A 23417-nucleotide genomic window follows, 5' to 3' on the forward strand; every position below is an offset into this window, starting at 1 on the left:
GAGGGTCTTGGAAGAGTCGAGATGGGTCAGAGAGAAACTGTTGATTTTCTCTGACCCACCTCTCCCTCCGCTGTAGACTTCTCTTAGCGTCAGATAGTATCCGTATTCTCTCACAATATACTGCCTGATGGTCAGCAGCTTTGACTTGTTAAGTGTGTGATAACGGGTCCGGAGTTCGCGCGTGACCTTTTGAACCTTGGCGGTAAAATTCCTGTCAGATGTGATGTAGTCAATCACACATTGAATACGGGACGCGTACTGTCTTGCCCAGCCTATCTTTATGGCAAGTTGATGCATTCGTCTTTTGGTCTTATAATCAGCCGTTGGTTTTGTTTTACGGTTCGCATCGGCCAAAGCTCTCGCTGCATTATACACACAATAATTGATAGCCCAGAGTCGGATTCACCGGAAAAATGTCCACGAAGCTCGTCATCCATTTCAGCCAGATCTTTAAGTTTGAGAAAAACCTTGGTGTTGATGTTTCTCCGGGTCGTAAAGCATCGCTCTTCATCTATTGGATGCCTGCCCGCGGTTGGTCTTAGTGTCGCCTCTCTTTCTTTGTTGCCGGCTTGTTCTAGCTGTGGTAGAGTAGGCGTTCCGCTTACATAGCCCCTTTTACGGAGTAATTCAGCATGGTTTCGCAGACGTTGCTGCGAAAAGTGCGATAGCTCCGGGTGTTTCTCGCACCACAGAGCATGCAGCCGTGAAATGTAACCCCGTTCACGGGCCACACTCGCATCGTAGCAGTCTAGCAAGTCGTAAGTCAGTTGCTCCGTCTACCCAAAGGTCACGAGATCCCGCCGATCCATCGCATTGAATACATTTTCATTGGCTCCCCCAGCTCTAGATTGGTCGGCATTGTTGACCGACCCATAGTCGGGAGCTCTGCGCGTTCTGTTGTTTTGAACCGCACTTACTACAACTATGTTTGGTGTTGTCATTGTTGTTTCCACGAGAAGCTAGGGAAAGGGGTTCGTCCATCCTTGTAGAGCCCCGCATGTAAGGATAAGGCTGCGAACTCTGAGAGGTCGCCCGGTATCCCAGATTCACCATTCTAGACACCTCACCCAGGTGCCATTCAGCTTTCGGCATGGTTTTCACACCTCCGCTTGGGGGTTAATTCCTTCGGGACCACCCCTGGTCAATTATCCGCGACTGCCTATTTATTTTTGTAAACATATTCAGCATAAACCCTTGGTACAGGGACCCTCTATCCGCAACCCGAGGACGCGTTCGGTGGCTTTGTCATAGGCCCTTCGGTTAGATTCTAGAGGAATCAAAAAATATATACTGAGTGTGTAAAATGTCCGCCACTTGGGAACGTTCCAGGGACATTCCACTGGAACCTACAAAGAATAAATGATTGTTATTGTTATGATTAATAATGAATATCCGATAAACCATAAGGGATAGGTGAAAATTAATGTCAGCTTATGATGTAGATTCCATATTACCATGTAGTATATACAGTACTCAAAACACAAAAATGACATCTACTTTTACCTATCTCTTACGGTTTACGAGATAATTTTTATTAAAAATAACAATAATGGAAGGTTCCCCACAGGTACCAGTGGAACGTTCCACTGGAACCTTCCCAAGCGGCGGACATTTTACACGCTCAGGGAACGTTCCACTGGAACATTTCAAAGGTTTCCATGGAAAGTTCCAGGCACGTTCCCGGAACGTTTCGTGCTATTAGGGTAATGTCGCAACGTCTCTCGCCTTATTCACCTCAGAAACTGCGGAGCCAGCAGTTCTAGGAACGCTGAAAACGGGGGACTGAAAGCGAGAGTTTGGTGTTGTTAAGTTTTGTTTGTAAAGATGATTAATTTGCATCAAGAAATAGGAATGTTTAATAAAATGTATATTTTGTCAACAAAATTGTTGAATTGGGGAATTTTCTTCAAAACGGTTTAATTTGCAACCTGAAATTAACAAATTTTTACAAAAAAGTTAATTTTCTACCAAGTAGTTAAATTTTCAAATGAATAGTTTTACTTTTAACTAAGTAGTTGAATTTCCTATAAAAATAGTTTAAAATGTAACTGTCTTGTTTGAAACAAAATAGTGCATCAATACTGAGCAACAGCACATTCATTGTGAATCAAGAAGTTGTATTCAAAACAAAGATTTAAGAAAAAAAGAGGAAAATTATGAATATGATTCCAGAGTTTTCGGTTGCAACTTCGGCAAAAGGAATTGCTGAAGAAAAGGCTACGAATTGCATACCCTTTAAGTGTAATGTTGACAATGAAACAACTCTAAATCCTGGGCTCGATCATGGGTGTACGATGTTTACAATATCGTCGATATCAACCTTCCGTTGTTTCATTCAGAAACTGGCCGCCCCGATATTCCTTTCACCATGTGTACAGTCATGGTAGCGGTTTGCTCCTTCCCAGGCGCATAAACATTCATCATATTTTCAATTAATTAGAAAAAAGAAGAACCAGACCAATTTTCGAAAAATCCCTCTTTGAGGGATTGTATTTTTCCATTGATATTATGTAGTTAAAATATGGCATCCGACAATTCATAATTGTAGGCGAAAAGTTGTCATTTGTAATACATAGGCTAAATAAGAATCGATTTGAATCGATTTTGAAAGCAGGTATACGGAGTCGGCATTCCGGATAGCTGATTCATGTTTATACCTATGTCTATCAGGTATTATCATTTCAAATATTAGCTGACTTCATTTCGGTGAAAGCTGAGTGGAAAACAATGGACCAAATACACGGAACATAACTTTATTTCTGTAATATCTTTGTAATTAATAATAATTATTATCATTTTATTATTTCATGAAATAGTAATTAGAAAATAAAAACTATTTTTCAAATACAATTATATAGAAAAAGTCTGCCCGCCACGCGGGCACAGTCTCATCACTAGCTGCGCGCGCGGCTCGCAAGTTTGAGCGCGCCTAGGGCGCACAACAACTGTTGGTTCACGCGCTTCGCGCTCGATTATGTATTTACCTCGCGCTACGCGCTCGGTCTTTATATTTTCGCACATTCTTGCGTAAAAATTTTAAAATCAAGACTTAAAACATCCACCACTGTAATTTTGTAATTGTGAATTCTCTTTCCTTAAAAGAGAGTTTGAGCGCACCTACGGCACGCGACTGATGGCAATCGCACTCCTCACTTGGTCTTTGCATTTCTTCCGCATTCGGGCACAGACCTTTTAAAATCAAAGGTGAACGGACCGACAACTGTAATTTTGTGATTTTGAACTCTCTTTTGTTAAAGCTCTTTTGGCTTTAACGAACACATTCTCACCACGTATCTCGTGCTTCACACTCGATTTGGTCCAACATGTCAACTTTTCTACATTATACACAACACTTTCATATCAATTATAATACATTTTTTATGTAACTCTCCCTGGGATTACTTATTAAAAAATTGTAAAATGAAAATAAAATTATATTTATCATGATTATTTTTGTATTTGTTTCTTATTTTGCTTTAAATTGTATTCTAAGCTGCTCTGAAACATGTATTATTTCAATAAATGTATATCATTACAATTCATAATATGCATAAAAATTGAATCATACTATTTCTTATTTCCTTGTTTTTATAATTTTTTATTTTCAATGTTGTTTTTTACGATTAAATAAAAACTACTGCGCATCTGCATAAGGTCTAATACAGGAACCTATATAGGGTCCTATATAGGTGCCTATGTTCTATTTCGTCTTTTCTGTGCTTTTTCCAAAAAGTTCATTTTTGCATTATTTATCTTATGTTTTACGATTAAAAGAAGACCTACTCGTCCAATCAAAAAATGATTAATAATAAATTTATAGATCTTTTTAGGCGAACAACTGTTGTCTGGTAATTTAAGTTCATACCTTGTGTCGTTTTTTCAAACTAATTTAATATTTTTATTTAGAATGTTATTTTTCACGACTAAAGCAAAAACTAACTGTCCTATCAAAAATTATAGCTCTTTTTTGGATGAACAATTTTTGTCTCATTTTTTTCCTAGCTTATATCGAAAAGTAATTCATTATCAATTTGTAGTTCTTTCCAAGGCGCGCAATTTGAGCTTTTTCACTTTTTTCGTATCTTGCATAGTTAGACCGAAAAATGTATTTTTTCATTATTTTTGGTACGATAAAATTTGGAATGTTCAACTTTTCGACCAAATTAAAAAAGTTGTTATCGTAGTCCTGTAGGGCTTTCAAAAAGCAAAAATTTTCTTTTCCTGGCTTTTTTTCATATCATGCGTTGTTTGGCTTAAAATGTTAAAATGTTAAATTTTTTTAATACTATGAATAACCATACAGAGAATTTTTGAATTTTTAAAAAAGTGGTCTCAAAAATTTTCAAAAAGTGCCCACTTTTTGAATTTTCATCCAAAAAGGCTGGCTAACGAACTTGTCCTCCAGTTTAGGACACTAAACGAGTGTACCAAGGGGCAATCTAATATATTACTTTTTCCAAAAGTCATCGTGTTCACAGACAGACAGACATACAGACAGACACATTCGTAAAAACCTGTTTTTCGGATTCAGGGGGTCTCAAAACGTGGACATTTGACAAAAACTGGGGGGATGGGTCAAATTTTACACAAATATAATACCTTCTCTGATGAGAATGTAAAAATGATTTTTTACGTAGATATTAGCAAAATAGGGCAAAAACCGACCGAATCCCATGCATTCGATCCCCGCAGTATTAAACGAAGTGAAGTTAACTGGTGGCTGAAGTGTAAATACCTAATATATACAAGTCCATTGCTCATCGAATTAAAGTCCGATTTCGGGGATTGCTTGAATGGCCTAGGACTTTAATTGGAAGAGTCTAAATGTAAACAAGTCAGGGCCGTCTAAAACCTTTAAACGCGCTTTTCTCAAAAAGAAATTTTTACACCTGGCACAGGTGTTTTCTTAAAAGCGGCTAAAGCGATCGGCTTAAAATTTTAACGCAATACTGAGCACAATCATGACTATCGCCGGTTCCTCGATCATGTTAAAATTTTTATTCTAACGTATAATTTTACCTGATTTATAGTGCGAAAAAACGTATTTTTTTTGTTACTGTTGCAAAAATGTCGCCATTTTTTTAATTTACATTGAATTATAAAAATTCAAGTACGAGCCATAACGAATGGGTCGCAGATTAAACATCTTTTTCAATTTTCTGTTTCTGATATCCAGGAGGGCAGGAATTACTTCGGCCAGCCGTTTACAATTTTTTTAATCGGTGTAAAAGCTCCTTCATTAATAAATAAATATTTTGCAATGGTACATTTCTTTTCTATTGTCCTAGGTGAGGGGTCTCCAAAGGTAGATCCTGTATCTACTAGTAGTCCCAGGCCCTTTACCTTATTTTTTGCCGCTGGGAACCCTTAAACTCGAGACCCTTATTTCTATTCGAAACTTCACGCTAAAATTGATTTTATGAAATAAAATAATGAATGTTTCTTTTTCGTTACTTTAGTATTGTTAAATAAAATACGCAATGCAAATGTAATTTTTTATACTCATAATTTAAATTCCATGAAAATTGTTTTGTTTATAAATTATTCAAAGTTGAATTTTCAAATTAAATTAAAAAGTAGCAAGAAATTCACATGTCCTTAAGTTTCTATTACCTAATATTAAAAACATAATCAATTTTAAAATCCATGAAAACAAATTTTTACATTCTCATCATTTATGATTGAGTAAGTATTAGAATTTTCGGAAATTTGACATCACACTTTTTCAACGGATCTCCACGTTTCAAAACCATCTGAATCCGAAAATCAGGTTTTCACTATGGCATCTATCTGTCCGGTCGTCCGTCCGTAAACACGATAACTCTCGAAAAAATGAACAAATCAAATCCATCTTTGGCGCACTTTTTCTAGGTCCTAAAAGAAAGGACGAGTTCGTTAACCAGCCATTTTTGATAAAAATTCAAAAAGTGAACGCATTTTGAAAAATTTTGAGACTACTTTTTTCTAAATTTGAAAATTCTATGTACGGATATTTATAGTATTGAAAAGAACAAACAAGTTATCATAATGACCTTTTTCGATAAGAAGAAAATTCTCAGAGTTACAGCGTTTTCAAAATTTTTTTAATCAACCGAAAATCAAAATTTGAAGCCAAAAAACGCAGGATATGAAAAAAAGTCAAGAGAAGAAAAACATTTCTTTTTGAAAGCCCTAAAAGATTATCATAACCAATTTTTGGATTTTCTTCAAAAATCGAAAATTCAAATTTTGATTGCACAAAAAATAATGGAAAATAAAAAATTTCATTTTTTGGACAAACTATGTAGGATACAAAAAAAGATGAATTAACAAAAATGGTTATCCCAAAAAATATGTATAATTTTGTTAAGAATTACTTCTTGATAGGACGCGTACTTTTTGTTTTGTTCGTGAAAAATAACGTTGAAAAAAGTAAAATAAAAAAAAAATGTGTGGAAAAACGACGAAAGTCACGAGAAAAAAATCCAACAAAACCTGTTTACAAATGTCTGTCGGAAATGGAGCGCGCAGCGCGAGTGTCACGATGAGAATGTGTGCCTCATAGCCTACAGAGCTTTGAGAAACTTAATCTTTGACTATACTTAATTAAGTAGACAATTCAGAATATGAAGACGCATATAAATACTACCATCTAAAAGAGATCTTTTTGATCAAGTTTTTTTCAAGCATTCCAAATGCAAAGAATAAATATCCGAGCGCGAAGCGCGAGGTGTAATTATGTTCGAGTTTTATAATTTAAAAAATTTACATTTTGAGAGGTAAAAATTACGAAAAATTAATTTTTTATCGTAGAAAAAAATGTGTGGCATCAATTTTAATTTTTTAAATATAATACAAATTTTAAATTCTTCAATTTAAGAAGCTTTGACTTTGAAACATTAAATATACTTTAAAGTACTATCAAATTAAACATTTTTATTTAAAAGCACTTATGCAATTTCAATTCCTTCGAATTTTAAGTAATCAATATTTTAAGTTTTTAACTTTTTCTATTTTCGAGCCCTTATTCTGAAATAATTTAATTTACAGATTCTCGATTTGAAAAAAAACTTTTAATTTTAAACGCCTTGATTTTTTTTTGACCACTTATTTTTATTACTATTAGTATATTTTTAAATTATTCAGTATTATTAATGTCAAAAAAATTTATTTGTAAACAATTATCGGCAATTGCTTAGTTTAAACACTTCAAATAAAATACTTTGTATCTCAAGCTCTATCAAGTTATAACAGAAAAAAGTTTTCTCCGAACCCTTCCAACTGGGATTTTTTCAGAGGGTTTACAAATTTCCTCTCAGTTTCCCGTCTAAAAAAATTGGTATACCTTGAAAAAGGCCGAGCGATCCTGGGTCACGCTGTACCTGTGGATTGTGGAGACCCATGTCCTAGGTGATACCTTTGGAGAAAGAAAGTTGGCCCATTGTATGCAATAGTTAAAAAAAATGGTTGATAATGTACTCATTTTGACCTGTTTGCATCAGAATACCCCCTTAAGGCGCTTCCTAGGGCTTGATTTTTAGTCAATGTATCACAAATTGCAAACCGCCAACGGGAGTGAATCTATATCCGCCAACCATAGTGAATCGAAAACTAGCGCTTCCCGTTTCTAGAATAACACCGCGAGAGGTCTAGCGTGTAATTTTTCGGCGATCCTGGAACTCAGGGGGTGTACTGATTGTCGGTCGTGCCTCACCTGACATTCCTATTGTCAGAAAATTAGAGCCGGTTGAGAGAAATAAAGATTATGAAAATATTAGGAAATTGAATTTTAATCGGCAACATTAGTTTCATTAGATAATGGCGGGAAATAATGAGACGGTGGGAGGGCTTACGGTCTCTTCGGACTGTAGGTAAATCTGGAATAGGTAAGCCGGAGAAGCTGCATCGCAAGGTGCAGCTACTCTGGGGAACTGACAGACTCTAGTCGGTGGGATTTAAACTAAGGAGCGATCATTCCAGGGAGTAATAGCAAATCTTCCTGGAATGTCGATGGCGCGGGTTCTCATGCTCCCAAGCTACGATGTGATCGCCGTGTCAAGAGTCGAATGGTACCAAGGTTAACAAATCCTTGAACACCTCGCCTTTTCCCTATCAGTAGGAGCAGGCATATAGAGTTTACAAACGAGGTGTGTTAACGGAGACTTTGGGACACCGGGTCGAATCCCGTAATATGTAGACCGGCCTCCTGTAAGCGGTGCTCTGCGGAGGTGTTCCTAATTATCCTAGCTTCTCGTGGGACAAAAATGATTGGAAGACGCACAAAAACAATGAGGGGCCTGTTCTGGGACCTTCCTATAACAGACCGCCAAAACTGGAAGGAAACTTAGGGGACAATCCACCATAAGCGGTGAAAAATGATAATAATCCAGGTGGGTTCTGCAGGGAGAGCAGAAGCGCCCGGAGGTGCCTTAAATTAGCCTTTCAATGGCTGATACGGTAATGCCCATGATGCAGATAAATTTGCACCACAGCAAAGGCGCCTTGTTCGTTCTAGCCAGGCGCATGTCAGTGGTGCAGGAAGGGATTGATCTAATTTAAGAGCCCTGGTTATACAGGGAGAGGATTAGTGCCTTGTCACAGCAGTAGCGAAGAAATTCTAGAGGTGGTTATTGCCTCGGCTTATTTCTTAGGCGATGCTGAGAGACCCCCACCTCCCAGAGAGGTAGAGACTAATTCGGCATTGCCAGGAGAACAGGATTCCTCTGCTGTTGTCCTATGATGCAAACGCTCACCATACGGTGTGGGGAGCACAATCATAATTAACAGAGGAAGTGATTTAATCGAATAGCTAACGGGCACTGAACTGGAGATTCTTAATCGGGGTGATACTTTCACATTCCAAATTAAAAACAGGAGTAAAGTTATCCATTTGACTCTATGCTCGGCTGAACTGAGGAGCAAGGTAGTAAGCTGGGGAGTCTCCGATGAGGAGTCTCTCTTGGGCCATAAATATATCTTGTTTCAGATAACCCTAGGAAAAAGTACGGTTTCAAAGATCAGAAACCTTTGTAATACACTTTGGGACTCGCATAAAGAGGAACTCAAAGAGAGGCTTCTGGAATTCATATGAAAAGAATTGCCCTACTAGCACAATTAAGTCTAGAGAAGGAGCAGAATGGTGGAATACCTACCTGGAGAAACTCTGTAAAAAGACGAGAGCGTTGTGCAACAGGGCAAATAGAACTAAATTTCCTTCAGACTAGGGCATATATAAGGCGACCCAGTATGAATACAATAAAAATATAAGTAAGTATAAACAGGAAGTTTAAAAGAGATTCTTCAAGAAATCGAAAGAAATTCCAGAAACAGCGAGGCTCCACAAGATCCTGGCAAAAAACATGGAAGCTCGCTTCGGGCTAATAACGCTCGAAAATGATGAGTTTGCCGAAGAAGAAGAAGAAGCAACGCTGAATTGCCTAAAGGAAGTTCACTTCCTGGGTTTTCAGCGAATCCAACCCGAAGAAAATGAGGAAGGCTGGGGCCTAGATTTGGATAAGGCCGATTGGAATTTTACCGCCAAGTTCGTAGACAGCGGAAAGGTGGAATGGGTCGTAGGGTCCTTTTGTCCCTTTAAGTCACCAGGGGCGGAATGCACTATCCATGCAATAGTTGATCATAAGACCAAAAGACGAATGCATCAACTTGCCATAAAGATAGGCTAGGTAAGACAGTACGCGTCCCGCATTCAGTGTGTGATTGACTACATCACATCTGGCAGGAATGTTACCGCCAAGGTTTGAAAGTTCGCGCGCGAACTTCGGACCCGTTATCATAAACTTAACAAGTCAAAGCTGCTGACCATCAGGCAGCATATTGTTGAAAGAATACGGATACTATCTGACGCTAAGAGAAGCTTAGAGCGGAGGGAGAGGTGTGTCAGAGAAAATCAGCAGATTCTCTTCGACCCATCTGGACTCTTCCAAGACCCTCCAGTTACCAACGAACATCCACCCAAACCAGAGGAGGTCGAAGTATTTTGGAGAGAAGTCTAACAAGTGCAGCATAGACTGGAAGAAGACTCAGAAAATATAAATAGCTTCAAGGAGCTATGTAAAGCCCTCATAACACCTGATGAAGAAGACCCACCCATCACTGCCGAGGAGGTGAAAAAAGTATTAAGAGGAATGAAGAACTATTCCGCATCGGGACCAGATTGTATCAAAACCTTCTGGTGGAAGAAGTTTTCTTCAACCCATCAGCATTTGGCCCGTATTTTCACCTCATATTTAAAGTCGGAAGAGCTGATTCCGGAGTGGTTGGTGGAAGGGCGCACAATATACCTGCCGAAAATAGGCAACTTAGCTGACCCGAAGAATTACAGGCCAATCATTTGTCTGTACACACTTTATAAGATATTCACAGCTATCCTAAATGATAGGATTGTTTGGGCAATTGAACCTGCGTGGCAAGAAATGTATGAACAACGAGGCTCAAAGGAAGGCGTAGCGGAATGTCGGGAAAACCTGCTCATCGATAGATGTGTCTGCAAAGATGCAGCATTCTATTAGCGTGACCTATCGATGGCCTGGATTGATTATCGGAAAGCTTTCGATTCGACCTCCCATAGACTTATCGTCTGTCTTTTGGAAATCTTAAAGGTTTATCCGCAAATAGTTAGGTGCATAGAGAGATTGATGCCACTTTGGAAAACCAGATTTACTATCTTATCTGAAAACAATCGTGTGACAACTAACAAGGTCACCTTTCAGAGAGGTGTCTTTCAGGGCGACACCATGAGTCCACTCCTCTTTTCCCTTACATTATTGCCACTATCTCTAGCACTTCGCCATTCCGACGGGTACTTGTGCGGCAAACCTGCAGATCGAAAGTACAAAAGTTAATGGCATCCCTGAAGATCTTGAGCTCGTTGATAGAAGCGCTATACGACACCTTTGCGCTGGAGAGATTTATACATTACCTGGGTGTGCCACAGAGTCGCATTCAGGATGTGATATCTATAAAGGATACTCTCCGGTAGTACTCTATTCATTTGGAGTAGTTCCATGGACGAAAAGCGAACTCAGATCCCTTGATATCGGGACAAGAAAGGTTATGCACATGAACAAAAGCATGCATCTTAAGTCTTTCGTTCCGCAACTGTGCATCTCACGCCGTCAAGGTGGTCGCGGAAAATTGGGACTTGAATGTCTTCACAACAGGATTATTCTAGGTACAGCACATAGAGTCGCAAATGGAAGAGAGCCTCTTCTTAAAATGGTCAGGAATCACGAAGAAGTGGACAAAGGAGCGTTTCTGTGCAAAGCAGCGGAGGAGGCTGCTGAAACACTCAGGCTTAACTTCAGTATTAGAGGTGAGCATAATGCAACAAATCTTATCTATCTTGAGTACTCTCTCCTGAAAGCCCGGATTAAGAAAGCACAAGAGAAAAACTTTCGTGAACAGCTCCTCGATAAGAGGATGCTCGGTATCTTCCACAGAAATGTGAAGGATCTGTCAATGTCTTGTGAGCTAACGTTTGCTTTCCTTAAATCGCTCGGATTGAAGTCTGGTACGCCACATTTTGACCCAAGACATTCCTGATGATAGCTGCAGGGCGTGCCATGCACACCCCGAGCATTTAGCTCCCATACTATCTAGATGTCCAAATCACGCGGGAACGACCTACATTCAAAGGCACAATGCGGCACTAAGAGTGCTTTAAGACAATCTCTGTCACTCTTACGGCATTAACCTTATTATCGCTTCTCTAAACGCTCCTAGGGAAATCGAGTCAATTGTCGAGAATGGGAAGTGCCGCATATACTGGAACTTTATATTCTCGACAATTGTTTCTGTTGCTCACTCGAGGCCTGACATGGTTCTTCTTGACTTCGAGAAGCGAACCATGTTCTTTATCGAATTTTCGGCACCAGCTGACAAAAACATCATAGCCAAGGAGAATGAAAAGAAGGTGAGGTATCGAGACCTTATAAGGGAGTTGCAACGATTGTACCGGGAATATTCTGGTAAACCAATCGTCCTTATCATCAGCGCTCTTCAAGGTACCAAGCTTTCATTCTCTAATGACCTAAAACGCATCCCTGCGTGTCAACAATATGCCAAAACACTTGTGGGAAAATGGAGAAGGTGGTAGTCCTTGGGTCGCTCCGTGTTATTAGGGTGCATGAGGCTTTTGTTGGATCGTCTAATTGATTCCGTTACAGACTCTAACCACCTATCTCACGGTCATGAGAGGTGGTTGTGGCTGAAATTTTACCTCGATTTCGCTGGGAGCGGATGCAATTTTCCAGATTAGCACCCACCTTCCGGCGAAATCCTGCGGTTGTCCTTATAACAAATTTTTAATTATATATATATTCCAATTGGAAACGAGTCAGGTGGCCCTCACTGTTTACGTTTCTATCCCTCCGAAATTAGTCCAAAGCCATTTAAAGGCAACCCCCGACACTTGACTAAAAGCGAGATTTTGATGTAATCAAATTATTTTTACTTTTTATTTCTAATAAATGAATTTGGATTTTTTGATTTTGTAAGTTTTCAAGTAAATGAAATCAATTCTTTAGTATTCTACAATTTTTTTAGATTTTTACGTCCTCGTCAGAGAATGTATTAGATTTGTGTAAAATTTGATGACCCAGTTTTTGTCAAATGTCCACGTTTTGAGACCCCCTGAATCCGAAAAATAGGTTTTTACTAATGTTTCTGTATGTCTGTATGTATGTCTGTCTGTGAACACGATGACTGTTGACAAAATTGATCTTTTATATTGCCCTTTGATGCACTCGTTTATTTTCCTAAGTTAAAGGTTAAGTTCGTTAGCAAGCCATTTTGGATAAAAATTCAAAAAGTGAGCACATTTTGAATATTTTTAAGACCACTTTTTTAAAAATTCAAAAATTCTCTGTATGGTTATTCATAGTTTTCGAAAATTCGAACAATTTATTCTCATGACTTTTATTAATAAAATCAAAAATTACCAGAGTTATAGCTTTACAAAATTCCAAAAAACACACGAAAATGAACATTTTAGGCCAAATAACGCACGATATGAAAAAAAAGTCAAGAGAAGAAAAATGTTGCTTTTTGAATGCCCTACAAGATTATCAGAACAACTATTTTTCATCAACCACTTTTTCATAGGATGCGTAGTTTTGGCTTTAACCATGAAAAACATCATTAACGGTAAAAAAAATGTGCCCGCTGCGTGGGCACATTCTTAATTTCTTATCACAACTTTTGTCTCTTAATTTCTTTTTCATCCCGTGTGTGGGGATTCAAAAAATTTAACTTTTCATGTTTTTGATGCTATTTTTTTATGATTAAAACTAAAAACAGAACTATCACAACATTATTAATGACAGATAAATCATTTTTACATTCTCGTCAGAGAATGTATCAGATTTGTATAAAATTTGAGCCCCCTAGTTTTTGTCATAAGGTCCACATTTGAGACCCCCTGAATCTGAAAAACAGGTTCTTACGAATGTGTCTATCTGTCTGTCTGCGAGCACGATAACTTTTGAAAAAGTTAATTTATTAGATTGGATTTTGGTACACTCTTTTAGTGTCCTAAGCTAAATGCCAAGTTCGTTAGTCAGATATTTTGGATAAAAATTTTGAAAATTTTTGAGTACATATTTTTTCATGATTTAAAAAATCTGTGTACAGTTGATTATAGTACCTGAAAAGAAAAATGTCACTTTTGAATAGCCCTATAAGATTATCATATCAACTTTTTGAATTTTTTCGAAAAATTGAAAATTCAAATTTTGACCGCACAAAAACTAATCAAAAATTAAAAATTGCATTTCGCGGTCAAACTTTTCAAGACATCACAAAAAAAATGATAAGACAAACCTTTTGCACCCAAAAAATATCTACAAATTTGTTATTAATCACTTTTTTATAGGACACGCAGTTTTTATTTTATTTATACGAAAAACATTGACAATACAAAAATTAAATTTTCTGACACACGGCACAAGCTAAGCCAAAATAGATAACATTTTTTCACCGAAGGTAGAGTAAAAAATTTGTATTAATAGTTTTTTTTACATTCTCATCAGAGAAGGTATTTGATATATGTAAAATTTGACAACCCCCCCCCCCCCCCCCCCCCCCCCTCCCCCAGTTTTTATCGAATGTCCACGTTTTGAGACCACCTGAATCCGAAAAATAGGTTTTACGAATGTGTGTATCTGTCGGTCTGTATGTATTTATGCCTGCCTGTCTGTCAGCAAGATAACTTTTGAAAAAATAATTCGATTAGATTGGCCTCTGGTACACTTTTTTAGTGTCCTTAACTAAAGGTCAAGTTCGTTAGCCAGCTATTCTGGATAAAAATTCAAAAAGCGAGCGCCTTTTGCATATTTTTGACATAATTTTTTTCAAAATTCAATAATTCTTTGTACGGTTATTTATAGTATTCAAAAAGTCGAACAATTTATCTAAAGACTTTTGTCATCAAATTAAAAATTATTAGAGTTATAGTATTTACAAAATTGCAAAAAACACACGAAAATTAACCTTTTAAGCCAATTAACGGACGATATGAAAAAAAGGCAAGAAAAGAAAAAGTTTGATTTCTAAATGCCCTAGAAGATTATCATAACAACGTTTTGAATTTTCTTGATAAATCAAAAATTCAAATTTTGACAGCATACAAAATAATGGAAAATTCAAAAATTACATTTTTTCATGCAACATTTTCAGTCTTTCAAATATTCTCAAATACAATAATGCATTTTCAGAAAATATATATACATTTTTTAACTTCTAAATTATATGTGTGTGTTTGTATATATATAATTTAGAAGTTAAAAACTGTAAGGCTGTTCAGTAGACCGTATGTGTAAAGTTTAAATCAAAAAGAAAACATTGGAAATCAGCAAATTTAGTATATGGAAAAACGACAAAAGTTGCAATAAAACGTTTAATAACAAAATTTTTTTAAAAGAACGCGTTTTTTTAAAACGGGTCAATGAAACTTCGTCTGTTTTAATACAAATGCAAGTTACGAATTATAATAATATACATTTATGGGAATGATATAAAATTTCAGGGATAAACTCGAGTGCAAAGCACGAGATACGTGATGAGAATGTGTTCGTTAAACCCGAAGGAGCTTTAACAAAAGAGAATTCACAATCACCAAATTACTGTTGTCGATACTTTCACCTTTAGTTTTAAAAAGCCTATGCAGAAAGATCGAGCGCGATGCGGGAGAACAAACCAGTTGCGCACCATTTGAATAAAAGATTTCTTATTAATATTGGAGTATACCTGTAAAGGAGTATCTTTTCTCTTCTAAACATTTTTGAAAGAATGACTTGTAAAGAAAAATGGCTTTTTATTGTCATGATATTTCTTTAATCGATGTTTTCTCCAAATGTATCAATTTGATCAAAAAATGATCTAATAATGAAAATATGCATCTCTGGGAATGGGCCAACTTTTGTTTGAAACTTTTTCCTGTAAAACCAGTTTTAAGAAATGTCACCTGAATTTCGGGCGACTTTGCAGTTGCCTGACAACACTTTTTCATCCAGGTAAGTGCCTGACAATGCGCAGGTGCTATTTATAATGCCATCACCTAAAAAACAATTTTCAACCTTATCCGAGTCACGTTAGTTAACTGTGAAAATTGACACCTTTTCCCGGTCGCCAGCGCTAAACGCATCCACTCCGACCTATAAGGCACCCACGAAGGAATAATATTGTTCACGTTTCGAAAAACTTTAAACTTTTCAATCAAGTTATATTACTTCCATTATTTCTTTATCATGTTACAAATTTAAAAGGTACTTACTTATACTTTTCCTTCTAAAAATCTGTTCTCACATTTTTCAAACAAGTACCGAAAATACTGTTTATATATTTATTTCGTTTATCTTTCGTAAGCTGATTAACAAAAAAGGCATAACCACTCTGACTTACGTCAATTTAACAAACTTTCACACTCGAACACTTTTCCATGTACAGGAAGAGGGCAACTGCGCACCTGCGCACGAAAATTTAAGATCTTTCTGTATTGTGCCTACTACTTACGGTAATGTTTCTATTGCCAGTTTCAAATATGGCTTCCTACTGGCAGTTGGGTCTCCTTATTATTCCTTCGCGGAGGCACCCATTTTTACGTTCCTCATGATAAGACGAACATCTCAGGTTAAATTGGCCTTATCCTTATCACGTTGCCGTTTACGTTGTGGGCTTATGGTCTATTAGATAATGTGTTTTAAAATATGACATCAAACAATTAATAATTGTAGGAGAAAATTTATCATTTGTAATACATGGACTAAAAATGAAGCCCTAGGAAACGCCTTAATCTTTAAGTAGTAGATAAATTCTGAAATAGAAAAATATTCCATAGAATTCATTGTATTTATTTTCTGTTTAATTAGTAACGAATCCTACTGAATAAATTAATAAATTACTATTCATATTTATTTTAATGATATTTTTCTCGGAACATCGTTAGAATTTCATCAGAAACTATTAATAACGAGCGAGTTTATATTAATGAGTCATTTTTAATTAACAAAAATATCGTTTCCATGAATCATTTGAATGGAAAGTTGAACGATAAAATTAGAACTGCGTCATTATAAAAACAATTTGAAAATTTTCTAACTTGAATTTAGCAATGAGATCTCTTCAATTTTATAAATCAGTCTTAATATTTGTTCTAAACAAAAATAAGAATCTAAGGATCTTTAAGCAACACGTACTCTTAAATGTCTTCAATAAAATAGAAAAAAAATAAATAAAAAAGCGGACGAAAGATAAAGAAGGCAACCTCCAAATCTCCTTTTTTCTCGTCTTTTTTTTTTTAATTTCTTTTAAATCCCAATTAAAAAGGCATTTACACGAATTTACCAGCATTTCAGTGTTTTCGTTTCAATCTTTATTGTTATTTTCAAATTCAAAAAATTCCAGTTTGTAAAATGATGCGTTTGTATTCTTTTGTCTGTAGACTTTTATTTGAAGTTTGAAGCTGTTGAAATTTAAACATTGAGCAGCTTCTTTATTTGAGTTTTTAATAACTTTCTGCCAGACATTTCCCAAATTCTCAGGCAGTACCATGTATGATTTAAAAATTTAGATTCAATGGCTTTCATGTCCCTTTAATATTAAATTACATGTAAAATTGTATTATTTTCTTAACAAAAATAACCTCAAGCGACTTTAAATATTATTTTTAAAACTTTGTATAAAATTTTAGGTAATTTTTTTTACCAACCCTTGAATAACGTTTGACCTCTAAATATTCTTTTTTTTTAATTTATAAAAAATTTCAGGGCTCAATTTCGCACTATAAACAAATAATGTATAGGGTTACTAAATTCAAGTAAAAAAGAAAGCATTTCGTTAACCATTCTAGCATAATGCTTATTTTCGTCCCTAGCATAGAGTTAACCCTTGAAGACTTGAGTTTCGTTTTCCATTTTATTCAGAGAAAATGGAATAAATAAATATTCCTCTGTATTTCTACATGAAACATTTAATCTCACGTCCTTATTTTAAACGATTTCGATAAAAAAACGGTTGACCCTAAAATATGTTTTTTATCGCACGATAAAATAAAATCACAACAAAAGGAAGATATATATCTGCTGCGTAGAAACCTTTTTCGTCTTTCCTATTGAATAAGAATATAAAAAGACCGCCGAGGATCGATTTTAATAGAATCCCACTAAAGAGAAGCCGGTGCCCACCTGGGCGTTATACACTTGACCCCAAGCTCTTTTGGAAAGAAAACAGTAATACCTTTACCATCTTTTGTCGTTTTCTTGCAGGCAGCTATTCATTGGGCTGAAGAGGGTCATCGTGTTATTTACATCGCACCTAAAGCATTGCAGTCTCCACCATTGACGCATCATGACAGAAGTAACCCAAGTACCGAAGCTTTCAAACTCATGCGATTTATGTAAGCTTTCATTTATCCACGTGCCTTCTTTAGCCTATATTTTTATGTATGTAGCAACCACCAACGTCGATTACATCTCCAGAAGTTGTTTTAAGATTTTCCGAACATTCGTACAATTCCACAATAAGAGAGAAAATTTTCCTAAAAGCTTGGCTTAATGATTTTGTGTTAAAATAAATAGGATGAAGGAGTTCAGAGTAAAAAAGCGATAAAATTTAGGCTCTTAAGGTTTAAACGCTACGTCTGTATCGTTGTTTTCACATCTTTCATGTGGAAACATAGGTCATTTTAGGCCTGTTGAGTATTAAAAATTTCAAACGTCTTCCAGGCTTTATAAATATGGGGAAGAAATCATAGTTCCTTTTTAATGTGTTTTCTATAAGACAGAATTGTTAATAAACGGAAATATTGAAAAAACGTGTGTAATACAAATTAAAATTGAATTAAAATTACGCGAGATACAATAATTAGTTACAAAATTCATATGTCCGCCATAAATAAATGAAAAAATACTTTCAGTATTTTGAAAATAAGGTTATGGGCTTTCAGAAACATAAGGTGGCGTTAGCGGTGGTTTTAAAAAGTTAAATAATTGAAGCACCTAAAAATGGAGAATTGCTTCCAGTTATTTATCAAGGGCAATACTGTCCCCTTAAAATTACTCCCCTTTGGGTGCCACAACCTTTTTCGAGCGATCCTCCCACTTTCGGAAGCAATCCTGAAAGTCACCTTTCGGAATCACTAACTGCTGCTTCGTTGCATTCTGTTTTATTTCTTTTACATCTTGAAATTGTTTTCCTTTTAGAGGATAATTTAATTTGGAAATTAGTCAGAAATCACAGGATGCCAGGTCAGGACTGTACGGGGGCTGTTAAAGTTGTGTAAGGCCGTGTTTCGCCAGAAATCGCTAAATAAGCTGTGATGAATGGGCACATACTTTGTCATGGTGAAGGAATGATGGCGTCTTCCTCTATCTCTCTTACTATTAAACGGCGATTTCCATTAATTAACACTCTCGACCATTTTTTCACATTTTTGGGGTATTTTCGATGTTAACGGCCTACCAGAGCTAGGGTCACTTTGCAGTGGAGTGAGCACTCATAGACTCATCACCATACACTTTCTGAATCAAAACAACGATTTCTGGACCGGAACGACACACATCTGACTGTGTACAGACACTGATTGTCAATGAACAGTTGATGTTCATAGTTTTTCACTGGGTCGAGCTTACTTCTAATTACATTTTTAAGACGGTGCCGCCCACCCCCTTAAAAGGTCCTTTCCGACCAAACACCACCCTCCGTTCGTCTTCGAGAAATTTCACTTTAAAATTTATTTTGTTTCCAAAATCAGACCTGTCCGTTCTTCTCACTAGTTCACTATTTAGTTTAAAATAAATTAAATTTTGAACTAAACACTATTTCCCTAATATAGTGCGCTATAGCACGGAACGTTCCAAACATAAATTGCCGTTATTGTTATTATTATCAATAAATATCGTGTAAACCGTGAGTGATAGGTCGCCAGTGACAACTATTTTCATATATCTTTTACGGCTTATGAGATAATTGTTGTTAAAAACAACAATAACGGAAGATTCCCTTTAGTTTCCAATGGAAGGTTCCTGGAACGTTCCGTTGGAATGTTTCCAAGCGGCGGACATTTTACACGTTATGGGAACGTTCCATTAGAATCTAGATGACTAGAACGTTACAAAGGTCCCCACAGAACGTACGTTTGCTATTAGGGTTAGTCCACTTTTTGAAGAACGGCTTCAATAATTGTACTAACCAATAATTTAGCGCAATGTTTGTATTTTACGTAGCAATCAATAAAGAATTCGTGCATTTAAATTTTCAGAACTTCAAGTACGTTCAAAATTTAATAATATGAAATTAGAGCGTTTGTAATTACACAATTCTCAATTCAAAGCCTTTAGGGGTTCAATGGAAAATCATGTTTAATTTAAAACTCCAAAGCTTTCAAACTTTAATAATTTTTTTCCGGTTTAAATTCAAATTCGTATTCGGTGTGATAAATTGGCTAATTTTAATAGTTTTTGTGTAAAACGTTTTTTTGGATGCTCGAATTAGAATTCAAAAATAAAACATATTACACAAAATCTATTGAAATTATCCAATTTATCACTCCGAATACAGATTTGATTCATAACAGAAATAGGCTGTAGGGCTTTCAAAAAGCAAAGTTTTTCTTTTCCTGGCTTTTTTTCATATCATGCGTTGTTTGGCTTAAAATGTTAAATTTTTTGAATACTATGAATAACTATACACAGAATTTTTAAATTTTGAAAAAATGGTCTCGAAAATATTCAAAATGTGCCCACTAGAAAATGGCTGGCTCACTAACTTGACCCTTAGTTTAGGACTCTAAACAAGTGTGCCGAAGGCCAGTATAATAGATTAATTTTTCTCAAAAGTTATGATGGAAAAAGACAGACATACAGGCAGAAATACAGACACATTAGTAAAAACCTGTTTCTCGGATTCAGGGGGTCCCAATGTAAAAATATAATTCTAGTATTTATAGAGTAAAATAAGTGAAATTTTGAAGTTAGGTTCTGGTTCCAACGCGCTTAAGCAATATTCATTATAAATGACAAATTGAATTTCAAATCCTTATAACTTACTACAAATTATTTTAAAAGTAGGTTTGAGTTTGAAATTGAATAAAGTTTAAATTAAATAATGGAAGAGAAGATTTTTCGAATTTGCAAGTCTTTCAATTTACAAGAAACTAGAACTCTTAAAAGTATGCCACTTCTAAAATTTTAAATTAAAAAAAAATTAAATTATGACAACACAACGGTCAATCTATTTCAAAATAACAACTTATTTTAGGCCTTATAGTTGACCCGAACCCTATCCAATGACTGTATGAATCTTTTTTTTTTTATAAAACCTATGGTACTATTCTACTAAAGATAAGTTTAGAATGTTGAAAAGAAGATTGAAAGTCATTTGTGTAATGAAATTATCTTTCCTTGATTCTTTGTCTGGTATTCAGATTTTTTTTAAGGCGAACCTGTATTATAAAAAAGTGGACCCAGGGCCCTTTAAAGAGGTTGAAAACAAGTCGTTCTCACAGTCGAGGGAGGGATTTCTCGCACACAAACCTTTTCAGGCGTCACTAAGTCTGGTCCCTCACTGACCAGGGCCTCAGCTACTATTCTAAATCAGAATTCTAAATATCCTCAAGGACGCTGGCACACTGTGATGTAATTTAAATAAATCCCAAAATTTATGATGAAACTCATGGTGAAACTTCTATCATTAATTCCAACTGAGACCAAATTTTATTTAGGGCCTCTTAAGAACAGATTTTTATTTTCTTTGTCAATAATTCAATAAATACTATAAATAATTATAAATTCGAATTGACCATATTTTTTTCTTGTTACAGGTACCTCCCAAATTACGAGACCCTTGTGGAACAGCTCGTGGATTTACACTCTTTTGCTTCCCTGCCTAATGTCTTGCTGGTAGACGACCTGGACAATTACATTGAGGATCCTGGCGTTAAGGATAAAAGAGAAGTGCACATCGCCAGATTATGTGCAATTCTCTTGGACACTATGAACGCATGTGCTGTGATTCTCAAGCAAAATGTTCACATCTGCGTCTCGATTTCATCGGAATGTGAGAAGATTTATCAGCTTTATTTCGATAAGCTGTGGAAAATCGAGGAAGAAGATGATGGAAACATCGTCAAAGTGAAACAAGTCGCTGCATGCAATGCTGCAAACAAGACTTATGAGTATCGCAAGTATGGAAGTGAAAATATAATTTTGAAGCAGATACTCTACAGTCAAAACTGAAAGACAATTCTACAGGTACCTTTTTATACATTGAAAATTCAAGACTCTGAGTTTCGTTATGAATTGTTACAGCCTTTCGATTTTATAATTGAATGAAATTAGCACAGGCTTCAAATTAACTGTTTTTTAGCGTAAGGCTACCTCAAAATGCTGTCTACTCAAGGCAAACCTTATTTTTTAATTCCACTTTTTGATGCTTTGCTTAAAGAAACTTTCTCATTTTGCCCCTGAATGCGGTCATTAAAAAAATATACAACGATTTCAAATCAGAAATGCTCAAAAATTACATTTTTTATGATAATTAATAATAATAAATATAATATAATAAGAAGAGTCTCGGTAGCTTCTAAGACGTGACTTCTAACGTGAAGTCTAACCGACTTCACGTTAGAATTCTGGGGTTTGATCCCTGCGCCGGTACCACTGGAAATTTTTCTGTGTTTTTTCTACATTTGCCGAGGTTCTGGTTGGCGGTTAGGATCCAACCTTAAGCTGTAGGTCCCCCCATCAGGTACTGGCTTCAACCCAGCCCATGAATGATGGGGTAAGAACCAGGCTTTCCCAATATGTTTAATTAGGTACACTTCTCTTATTAGATCACTTGATTGCATTAGAAAAATGCGTCCGTGACTGATAATATATACCGGGAAACCCCCGTGCAGATTAATCAAAAAATAAATAAAAAGCCAACTCTAGCAAAAGTTCCTTCGACATATTTGACTGTGAACATCTTAAGCCTGGGGCATTAATTCAAAAATAATAATAATATAATATATAATATATTATAAAAAAATAATAATGAATAAAATACATATATAATGATCAATAATAATATAGCTAAATTACATAAGCACTCTTTGCATTATAACTTTTCCAAATGTCATAATTTAAAGTAATTCATAATGCCAGCTTGCAAGCTTGCAAAATCAAAAAATGGAAGTGGAAAATTTTAAGTCTTCAAAAAATTTTTTAATTGCACACAAAGTTGTTCAAAGTCAAGCGTTTTTAATTTTGAACGTTTTCAATTTCAAATGGTTAAAAATGGTTTAATTCTAAATTCTTTTAATTTGCAATGAGTAAATTTTGAGGGCTTTTATTTCAAAATTGTTTCAGATATGGAAAGGAGGATGGGAAGAGAACGAGAATAAGAGAACAAGCGGAGGGAAAGGATGGGATTGGCGGGAAGGAGGGATTGGGAAACAGGAGGAGGGTTTAGTGAAAGTTGCGGTGGGAATATGGGTAGAGGAGCTGTAGGGGGGAATTAGGTAGGAAGGGGAGGGTAGGGATGATAAGATATAGTCGCATAGGATAGGATTGGGGAGGATATGATAGATAATAGACGTAAGTGAAAGAGGGTGAAGGAAAGGGGATGGGGCAAAGTTATCACCTCTTTCTTTTTTGGGGAATTTGGAAACTGGAGTGGATGTGAAACAATTATCATTGATCCTGGAGGGATGCTTGAAAGAGGGAAGGGCGGGATAAAATTACCAACAATTTATTGGGGGGGGGGGGGGCTTGGAAGATGGTGGTTATATGAAAAACGATTACTAATCCTTGGGAGTTGGGTGCTTGAAAAAAGGGAGGGGCGTGAAAACTTATCACCAATAATTATCTCGATTAATACAATCGCAATATCAATTTAGAAATGTTAGATTTTCATTTTAGTTAGATTTTTAACATTAAAAACAC

General features: G+C 35.9%; 1 protein-coding gene across 1 annotated transcript in view; it reads left to right on the plus strand.

Moving 5' to 3' along the window:
- Window positions 1–21743, plus strand: part of LOC117177373 — a 27783-nt gene extending 6040 nt beyond the window's left edge. Inside the window, exons 2-3 of the mRNA XM_033368015.1 lie at window positions 17760–17890; window positions 21314–21743. Coding sequence (XP_033223906.1) covers window positions 17760–17890; window positions 21314–21728 — 546 coding nt within the window. The 3' untranslated portion in view covers window positions 21729–21743. The remainder of the gene's footprint in view (window positions 1–17759; window positions 17891–21313) is intronic.
- The last annotated feature ends 1674 nt before the right edge of the window (window positions 21744–23417 follow it).

This window comes from Belonocnema kinseyi, chromosome 7, assembly GCF_010883055.1.
Source record: "Belonocnema kinseyi isolate 2016_QV_RU_SX_M_011 chromosome 7, B_treatae_v1, whole genome shotgun sequence".
NCBI classification, from domain to species: Eukaryota; Metazoa; Arthropoda; class Insecta; order Hymenoptera; family Cynipidae; genus Belonocnema; species Belonocnema kinseyi.